Consider the following 10,462-nt stretch of genomic DNA (forward strand, 5'->3'; position numbering starts at 1 on the left):
TGTGTACAGAGAAGGCATTCTGGATCCTGTGCTTTAGGAAAAATGAGGTGTGTGCTGTTGATTCTTGGCATGTTATTTAGCCTGGGAAGGTGATATGAAGAAATACAAACTTCTGTCTTGTAAGTTTTGCTGCCAGATCTGTGGTGGGTGGTTTCCTCACTGAACTTGGTGCCTACAGTCTTATTTGACAAGACCATCAATAATGATACATCAGCTGCTGGGTGGAGTGTGCAGTTCAGCCCTCAACTCGGACTGTGTGCTGCTTAGAGGAGGCTGTCACTGGAACTGGCTTCTGCTCAGTCTGGGCCTGATCCACACATCCTGGGTTCACTCTTGCTCTTTTATTACTTCTGTGGGCTTTCAGCTGGACCCTGTGCCACATCCTGGCCTGGGTCATTCTCTGTGTGCTGCCTTGTGAACTGTTTGGATTCCTGTTGTAGTGTATAGCCATCAATGTGGCTTTGAGAAAGAATGGACATCAAAATGAACTGGGTACAGTTTGCTCTGTTTGTCTCTTCTCTTGTCCCCTTCTACTTCTTCATCTTTTTTGCAGGCTAATTCACCCATGTTGCCTTTGTAACAATATCCCAATTTCATTCTTCTTTTCCCTCTGCAGGAAGTCAGCAGGAAGTCAGAGTGTTCTGAATACTCGGTAAAATGGAGAGCAGTTCCTCACTTGTGGTGCTTCTCCTGCTGCTGTACTCCATCAACAGCAGCTGTCTGTTTTCAGGTAGGTACTTCTGAATTACATTTGTAACTCAATTGTCTTTAAATGTCAAAATTGCCACAAGAACTGAACCTATATTCCTTTTCTGAACACTAAGATCTGTGGGCTGAAATGCACAAGAAGAAATGTTTGCTCACATTTCTAAGAGAAATCAGCGTCTCTTAACTTCCTACTTAGACCATTATCCTGTTGAAAATATTCTCCTCCTAACACTGAACCCTGAATTATTTTTGCATGAAAAAGTTTTCCCATTTGGGAAACTTAAATTAGGCACTTCCAGCATCAGTGTTCTCAGAGCTCTTGTTGATTTTACTACAACTACACAAGGTTTGGAAATGGCTTCAGAGAGCTTGGGAAGAGGTTCTCAGCAATTATGACTGTCCATGCAGAGAAGCAAGAGCAAAAGTAGAAGCAATGGATGCAAAACAGAGGGCTTTACAACAGGCATATCCCCTTTATGGGATACCTGCTCACAACAGCTAGAACCTTTAAAGATGACCCCAGAACTCAAGGGGTGGTGAAGAGCACCACCTCTCTGGGCAGCCTGTGCCAGTGCTCCACCACCCTCAAAGTAAAGTTGTTCCTCCCCATGTTTAGATGGAACTTCCTATGTTCAAGTTTGTTCCCATTACCTCTTGTCCTGCCACTGGGCACCACTGAAAGAGCCCAGCCCCATCCTCCTGTCACCTGCCCTTGAAGTGTTTATAAACATTGGGAAGATCCCACCACAGTCTTCTCTGGGCTAGAAAGCCCCGAGTCACTCAGCCTTCTTTCATAAGGCAAATGTTCTAGTCTCCCAATCATCTTTACAGCCCTTTGCTGTACCCTCTCAAGCAGTTCCCTGGGGAAGAGTGCTCTAGATGAGGCCTCACCAGGACAGAGTAGAGGGGGAGAAGAACTTCCACTGACCTGCTGGCCACAAGGAAAGGGGAGATGAACTAAATGCAAGTACAAAACTGGCACTATGGTTTGGTTTTTTTTTTCAATGAAGGAGCAGCCTCTGTCCTGTTGTGGCCACAGTAGCTCCCTGAAAAGCACCATGTTTCCATCATTGAATACCTAACAAAGCTAACACCAAATAACAAACCAAACCTCTCAGCTTTATTTCCACATGCACACACAGCCAAGCAACTCTTAATTGTTGTGAACTAGGTAGTTAGGCAGGAAAATATAAACAGCCTCTAAAGAACAACCTGCAATACTCAAGAGTCTAGTGGGTCCACTAAAACAAAGCTTAAACTACTGGCGTCTCCTGTAGAACACAGACTAATTCCTCATGTCTCTAGGATAAGAGGAAATGGCCTCCAGTTGCACCACAGGAGTTTTAGGTTGGACATTAGAAGGAAATTCTTCCCTGAAAGGGTTCTCAAACAGTGGAACAGGCTCCCCAGGGAGGTTGTTGAATCCCCATCCCTGGAGGGGTTTAAAAGATGCAGAGATGTGGTACTGAGGGAGATGCTTTAGGACGAGGCTTGGTACAATTAGATGTTGTTGGACTTAATGATCTTAAAAGCCTTTTCCAACCCAAACAATTCTGTGATTCTATGATTTTATTTTCCTTTGGGACATAAGAGGCAGATTCCCCCTTCCCCTCTTTTTATATTGTTTACTCCACTGAAAGCATGCATGGCTGTGACTGATGATGCTGAGTTGTTGCTTCCCAGTATCACCTGTTCAATCCTGTTTTCCTAGTGTTGATGAGAAAAGATGAAGCACACGAGGTGCTGAAAGTCCACAAACGTGCCAACTATTTTCTAGAAGAGATTCGTCCGGGGAACTTGGAGAGAGAATGCAATGAGGAAAAGTGTTCATTTGAGGAGGCTAAAGAGATCTTCCATGCACAAGAGAAAACGGTGAGAGACGTCATTTTTAGGAAAAACAGAGGAAAGTTAACAGTGAGCTGTAAGTCATCCTTCCCAAGCCACCTGGCATGGCTCTGACAGGTGTGTGCCTGTGGTTCTGCAGCTTGGTGGCCAGCATGGGTCACTCAGGGCACCTGTGAAATCTCAGATTCTAAGTGAGTGCACAGTTTGTTGTGTAAACATTAAACACAGATCCTTAAAAGTATCTAAAACCTGTTTCTGTGAGAGCCTCAATCCAGCAATGTGACATCTTCAGAGGCCACTTGCTTGATCAGACTCCTCCAATTACAGAGGAGGAGCACCTTATTGCCAGGGCCTGATAGCATCCACCTGGACAGCAGAGCTGCAGGCATTCTGCAGTTTCAGCTGCAGTTTGAAACAGAGGTGTCTAATTCGCTTGTATCTAACCTGAGTTGCTTAGGTGATGTCTTCCTTAGCAGGCAGTGCAGTGCAATAGGAGGTGTTCAGAGTGGAGCACTTGGTGCTGAGAACTTTGCAGTGACACATTCTATGGAGAGTAGGGCATGTCACATGAAACTCCTAGGCTTGTGCCACAGACCTTTCACTGGCTGGAGCATTTATGGCTCTAAGCTTTCAGTTTAGTTTTTGTTCCATTACCACCTAGTTTTTGCACTCTGTCTGGTTCCCAGTGCAAATGAAAATTACCTGCATGCCGATGATCAAAAGATCTGATCTGAAAATGGATTTTATGGTCCTAATAAAAAATGTTAATTTACATGCACCCTAAACCCCACATTTTTCTAAACTGTATCTTCATTAACTGTCATGACCACCTATTGACTGTTCTCTTCCTGTATGATTTCTTCTTGCAGATGGAGTTTTGGTTCAGTTACAAAGGTAGGTAAGAGGAATTTTAGAAAAAAATAAGACCTATTTTTTTTTTGTCCTATGGGTACAAAGAATGATGTGGCAGTTTGAAGACAGGCTTCTCGTGATTCCCGAAATGACACTATGCCTTGTTTCTTCTGCTCAGGTTTAAATCCGTGTAGCACCAATCCCTGTGTGAATGGTGGAGTCTGCAAAATTAGACATTATAGTTACTTTTGCATCTGCCCCCCAAGATTTGGAGGAGCCAAGTGTGAAAAAGGTAAGTACAGCAGCAACCACACTGACATTGATTGGGAAGGAAGGATTAAAGCTGGAATTTGCTCCTTGCATACTTGAGCTGAACCTTTGCAGGGGTTGTCAGTGGTGACTTTACTTGTCTGCTACAGATCTGGTCTGTTGTTGAAGACTGATGTATTAGAATGCATTAGAACAGTGTTTCCTGGTATGACATGTTGGGGTGTCACCAGCCTCGGAAGGCAATGGTGTTGTGACAGCAGCTGTAGCTCCTTCTAGCCGTGCTATGCAGAGGAAGTGCATAGCACCACCTCCTGTTGTAGAGCAGCTGCACTTCTGGGCTCTTGCACATTTCTGCAAGCCCTGAGGATAGCACCTTTCTCCCATCTTCCCCAAGAAAGGATAGGCAATTGCCCCTTTTTGTCACTTCAGAGTAAGAACAAGCCCAGTACCTGCTGCCATAGACACCTGCACTGCAGCTCATTCACAGTGAGGCTCTGTTCTCTTTGCCATTTTATTGAGTAAGTGCATCAAACAAATCATCCAAAGTTCAATATAACTGAGGGCAGCAGCCATGTGAGCTCCTTGTGTTTCCATCCCAGAGAAGTCTGAATGCTGGTACCAGAATGGGGGGTGCTGGCAGTACTGCAGGGACAGCAGCAGCGCCTTCCACGTGGTCTGCTCCTGCGCCCAGGACTACAGCCTGCATGAGGACAGGAGGAGATGTGTGCAAGCAGGTAAAGCATGGGTGGCCTGAGCCACTTCAGGTAAAGAGCACAACTGCAGGTGCCATCTTCTCCACTAGTTGCAGAAGAGCTACACATGCTGTAGCTACTGCAGCTTGGACTTAAAACGTTGTCTTTATTTATATCAAATATTAAGGTTCTTCTCAATCAGATGTCTCTCCAATCCAGTACCCCTGAGGGTATGTACTGGGTAAAGGAGCAGCAGTACGGTCTATGGCTAGCCTCTTCTAATAGCAGCACAGACTTAGGGCAGCTTAACTCAGCTATGAAGCTAAACTGTGATGCTAAGAGGCAAAGGGACTTGAGAGGAGTCTTCAGAACTCTGTGTTAAGGCATCCTATCTGTCTCAGTCTGGAGAGGGAAAGAGACTCAGTTCTTTTGAATATTCCCGTGTTATGAAATTAGGGGCACAAACAAGGCCAAAATATCAACAGCCAGGCTATTGATTAACAGAATAAAGTGGACAGACAGAAGGGAGAGAGAGAGGGGGGAAAAAAGAGAGAGAGATGGAGAGAAGAGGGAAGGAATTATGCTACCACACCTCCCAGCCCCCCAGAATGGTTTGGGTCTGAGGAAGGGTGCCACCGCTTTGGCTTGGAGGAGATACCATCCTTGTTGGCTTGTGCTGTCCTCCCTGGAGGAGGGAAGGGAGAGATCCCAAAGTCCAAGTCCTTCTCTGAGGAGCCTCTTCAGCTCCATGAGTTGCAGCAGGCTGAAGTTAGGACACAAAGAGAGAGGGTTCCCCCTGGTCTTCTGCCTCCAGGCTACATGGTGATGTCCTTTTCTTCTGTGTCTGTCCTTTTCTCTCCTTGTATTTTCTTCTCCATTTTTCTTCTGAGCAGGCATCGCTCAGGAGAAGTTTTTTAGTCACAGACTTTTTAAGGTATGTGTCCAGGTATTGTCCCCAGGGAATCACCCTGTGTATTACTTGTGTGCTTTCAGGAGTTCTGTGGAAGGGGACCTCTGCCTCCTCCTTTGCCTTTTACCTGCCTATACACACAATACACATCAGGGGCTAATCCATTGTCCTTTTCACCATCCTCCCTTTCTGGGGTAGCTGATGGGTAGAGATGATCTTGTCTGTGCACATTCCAGAGTGTTATCCAGTGGTGTTGTCTGGGAGCAAAGGTGATTTTTATCTTTGTTGATTCACGTCAAGAGAGACAAGATTTAGTCTCTTACACTGTTGCAAGTTTAGATTCTGTCCTGAAGAAAGCCCTCAGCAGACTGCATCAGTCTGTGGGTGATGCCTGTGGTTCAGAAAAGGCACAGTCATTGCTGTTTCTTGATAATTAGCTTCACACACCCTGGTCAGATGAGGGTGGTGTGGAGTTTGATATTAAGATGTCAGAGTGGTTCCTGGGCTCTTAGAGGAGGGCTGAATCCCATTTTGGGACAGGGAAAGGGCTGCTTTTGTGTTGACGACAGCAGCACGCACCCTGAACTCAAATCATTGTTTCTGTCTCTCCTCCCTCCAGCACCATTCCCATGTGGCCTGATTAAAGCCAGGCAAGCTCTGGAGGAAGGACGGCTGGGGCTGAAGCAGCTCCTGAGGGGACTGCCCCAGCCTGGGGATGATGTGACCAAGTGGAATGAGAGCACCATCAGGCAAACAGAGACAGAACAAAGTGCTGTTGGGGAAAAGGAGACCTTAAAGTATGCCTCTGGGCAGAGCACACAAATGGAAGGTCATGCTGAAGAGGATGAGGTGGCAGGAGGTGCTTCCAGCTGGAACGAGCCACTGGTGGATTCTGTGACCCAGCAGTTGTTGAGGGATGATGCTGCTGAGCCAGAGGCGCATGTCCCTGAGCACAGTGAAGGAGTAGAAGGGACCGCTGTGTCTGGCCAGCCTGCTTGGTGGAGTGAGCCAACCCAGAGCCCTGCATGGCAGAACAAGACTACAGCACCTGCTCCCAGGCAGAGGGACATGGTGGGAAATGCTGCTGAGCAAAACCGAACAGGGGAGAGCACTGTGCAGAACACAACAAGGAGTAGTCAGGCTGTGGACAATCAGACCAGTGACCAGGGAAACATCTCAGACATGGCACAGCTTGTCCAGGTAGGCGTCAGCACTCCTCTAGAGAATGACGACTCCAGGATAACAGGAGGAACTCTGTGTCATCGTGGACACTGCCCCTGGCAGGTAATGCTTTTCTTCCAGTCTGACCATAAATACCACACCTGAGTGCTTTCTTAGCATTTCAATCACTGCTTCCATCTGGAGCAGAGTTCATCAAGCCATTATAAAGGGTTTCTTTCAGGTTGAGAGGAATCCAACCACTTGTAATTCGCAATCTTCTGCAGGTCTTTTCCATGATCCATGTCTTAGTTGCTTTATTTATCATTCTCCTCTCTAGCCAGATACATGTGCTTTTATGAGCTCAGCTTAACTCTTCCTTTCTTAATGACACCAATTAGATCTTCTCCTGCTCTGTTATTCAGGTTCTTTGTATCTCAGTGTTCTTGGTGAAAAGCTGTGCTTCTGACTCCTTTTGGAATGGCTGATGAGATTTTAAAATTTTCACAAAAATATATCTGTGATCAGGTGAGATTCTCCATTAGAATGCTAAGCTTTTCATACTTGTCATGGTGAAGAAGCTAAAACCCAGAGGGCTCAAATGTGGCATGTAACAAGTAGGGGAACCTCCCTTGAGTGTTTATTTCACTTACCTTGTTTTAACTTTTACTTAAACTTCTGTGTGTCTCCTGATTTGTTACTGTCACTCACTTATATTGTCTGTTTCATCAGTGCACTATTACTGCTTACAGGCTTGTTCAGGGGAAGTTAACAGCCAGATCTAAAAAACCCTCAGGTAACCATCACACACACAAACATTTCCCATGCCATGCAGCAGGAGGTATTGTACAGGTGGAAAAATCATAACCTGTGTGGACCATGGTGCAGTTTTGCTTGCTGAAATGCCACTGCTAGGACACTCTCTAGGTCTCTGCCGTCTTGCACGCTTTTAGGGGGAACACCAGCCGCTTTCCTTTTGATAAGTGTAGCCTGACTTGGGGTTGCAAGAAGGGATGGTAGTCGAGTGCTGCCTTAACCCATAGTTTCTTCCTGAAATAAAAAAAAAAAATGGGGACAAGTCTGAGAGGACAAGAGGAAATGGCTCCCAGTTGTGCCAGGGGAGGTTTAGGTTGGATAGCAGGAGAAATTTCTTCCCTGAAAGGGTTCTCAAACACTGGAGCAGGCTGCCCAGGGAGGTGGTTGAATCCCCATCCCTGGAGGTGTTCAAAAGACACAGAAAGGTGGTGCTGAGGGATGTGTTTTAGCTCCAGACCTGGTGGAGTTAGATAATGGTTGGACTCCATGATCTTAAAGGTCTTTTCCAAACCAAACAATTCTATGATTCTGTCAAAGTGTTACCATCAAGGACATTGTAAAGCTTCGTTACATCAGACAATAACTGAATCTTGTACTTTTCAATTATTTTTAAAGGGTTTTGCAAGCCCTTCCCAGTCTAGCGCTTCACAACCTAAGAGAGAATTTTCAGTAATTCTTCTGTGCTACTTTTCAATGTTTTGTTGTAGAATGAAAGCTTCAGCAGTGCAGGGAATTGTTAGACTGGCTTACGTAAACCATGGCATTACTCCAGGAAGTAGGACGAAGTCTAGACTCTGTCACACCTTTTTCCACAACTAATTGTTATTAATGTCACTGAAGCTGCAGACACCAAAATTTAAGCTTTTCTGTTCTGGGTATCATTACAAATTTTATCATCAATAAAAGTGAAAAATAAAGTTTCTCAATCTCCACCCCTACTTGTACTTTCTTTGGATAAACAATTGGGACAGGGAAAAAGCTCACGTCTGCTCCCTGTTCACAGACAAACACTGTTCTCTTTCTTAACCTGAGCACCAATGAAATACCCCTTGTGTTACTCCTCCCTCAGCCCCCCAAAATTTGAAGGCACGTGAAAAGTCACAGCCCTGTTTGTTTCCTGCAGCTCTAAATGTGTTTGGTTTTCCCAAGTTAGTTCATCAGCATACTGTGCTCCACTGTCACAGATGGGCCATCAGCAGCTTCACAGGGTGCACTGTATCATTATTGCCAGAAGTCTTTAATTTTCAAGATACAGAGCCTGTAAGCAATCAGAGCGCCCAACAGCTTTCACACCTACCTCTCACAGCCCTGCAGACAAGTTCTTCTGTCTCCTTCTTACAGGTTTTGATCCGGAATAGCAAAGATGTTGGTTTCTGTGGAGGGAGTTTGATCAGCAGTCGCTGGGTGGTGACTGCTGCGCACTGCCTGGATCTTGTCAGACCACACCACGTCACTGTAGGTGAGTACAGCTTGTGCAGAGGACAAACATGGTGTAACCTCTTACTTAGCCTGTGCTCAGCACTGCACAAGAGCACAGAGAGCTATGGGTGAGAAAGAGACACATCCAGCCTGACTCAGATGTACAGAATGCATCATTTTCTTGGCCACAGTTAAGTGCCAGGGGAGGTTTAGTTTGGAGATTAGAATAAACTTCTTCCCTGAAAGGGTTTCCAGCCAGTGGAACAGGCTCCCCAGGGAGGTGGTTGAATCGCCATCCCTGATGATGTTTAAAGATGCAGCGGGAACACAATTTAGCACGACTTGGTAGCTAGGTAATGCCTGGACTTGATCTTTTCCAACTGAAACAATTCTATGATTGTAAGTGCCAAGAGACTCTAATTGGTCCCTTTCTCATTGAGAAATTGGGAGTGTAAGGCACAGATTTCTTTTCCTGTCACCCATTTCAGCAAAGTCGTCGTGTGCAGAGATTGAGCACATCCCAGAGTACACCTCAGAAGGAATTACCTGGTCTTGAGTCAGTTTTGGTTTTAATACCCAGTAGTTTCCTGTGGCGCTGCCTGTTTCTCAGTGCCTGCAACTGCCCAAGAGCAGCAAGCCCCTCTACAGGGCTACGATAGCAGGAGTTAAACCCTTTGCAGGAGGAAACTGCAATAAACACACTCCTGTATTTGAAACCTCCAGAAGAGGCAGGCAAGAGAAGCAAACGAGATGCAGCACTGGGTAACTGACAGGAACAAAAGCTTCAGTCTTACCATGGCTGCATCTTAAACCTTACGTCATGTTCTTGAGGGAGAAAACACCAAGTCCTATGGAAGCTTAGATAAACTGTGCAAAACACAGTGATTCCTAAAAAGCACTAACAGCCTTTATGGTTAAACCTGAACCCCAGAAGCCATGTCTGTTCATCCACTTGAGGGCAGAATGGCAATACTGATTTGCAGGATCATAGCTGCAGCATAAGGAGTTTTTTTACAGCATCATCTGTGTTAATTCACTGTCCTCCTTGCTCTCCCATGCCACTACCCTAGGGGCTGTTTAGAGTATTCTTAACATCTTGTCCTGACTATAGGAGACTTTGACAAATATCAAAGAGAATTCAAAGAACAGAAGATCAACGTGGAACGAAGCTGGACACATCCACACTACGACTCCAATGACTACAACAGCGACATCGCCTTGCTGTACTTGAGCAGCAACGTGGTTTTTAACGAGTACGCGATCCCCATCTGCCTGCCGAGCCCTAACCTGGCCACCCTGCTCTCCGAGGAAGGCAGAATAGGGACGGTGAGTGGATGGGGCGCCACTCACGACAGGGGCTCGACTCTGCGCTTCCTCATGAAAGTGCGGCTGCCCATCGTCAGCCTGGAGACCTGCCAGCGGTCCACAGAGCGCCTGCTCACCGACAACATGTTCTGTGCAGGCTACTACACCGAGGTCGCAGATGCCTGCAAAGGGGACAGCGGGGGTCCTTTCACAGTGTCTTACCACAACACGTGGTTTCTCCTGGGGATTGTCAGCTGGGGTGAGGGCTGTGCTGAAAAAGGGAAGTATGGTGTGTACACCAGAGTGGCCAACTACATCCCCTGGATTAAAGAGATTGTTGAAAGTGTAGCAGATTCAGAAAACTTCACCATTAACTTTTCTTAATACCATCTTTATCAACAGGGACAACCCTACTCTTACAGTGTCCATCAGACTAAGGCACTACACGATTTCTACACTGTTAAGGGCAGGAATTAAGACTATCTTC

At 46.0% G+C, this 10,462-nt stretch overlaps 1 protein-coding gene across 1 annotated transcript; it reads left to right on the forward strand.

The window, feature by feature from the left end:
* Positions 1–657: 657 nt before the first annotated feature.
* LOC128970932 (coagulation factor IX-like) lies at positions 658–10,359 on the forward strand. Its single transcript, XM_054386324.1, has 8 exons — positions 658–730; positions 2,420–2,580; positions 3,423–3,447; positions 3,584–3,697; positions 4,275–4,409; positions 5,897–6,561; positions 8,593–8,710; positions 9,782–10,359. Exons 1-8 carry the CDS (start codon positions 658–660, stop codon positions 10,357–10,359), a joined length of 1,869 nt encoding a protein of 622 aa, XP_054242299.1.
* The last annotated feature ends 103 nt before the right edge of the window (positions 10,360–10,462 follow it).

This window comes from Indicator indicator, chromosome 13 (assembly GCF_027791375.1).
Source record: "Indicator indicator isolate 239-I01 chromosome 13, UM_Iind_1.1, whole genome shotgun sequence".
NCBI lineage: Eukaryota > Metazoa > Chordata > Aves > Piciformes > Indicatoridae > Indicator > Indicator indicator.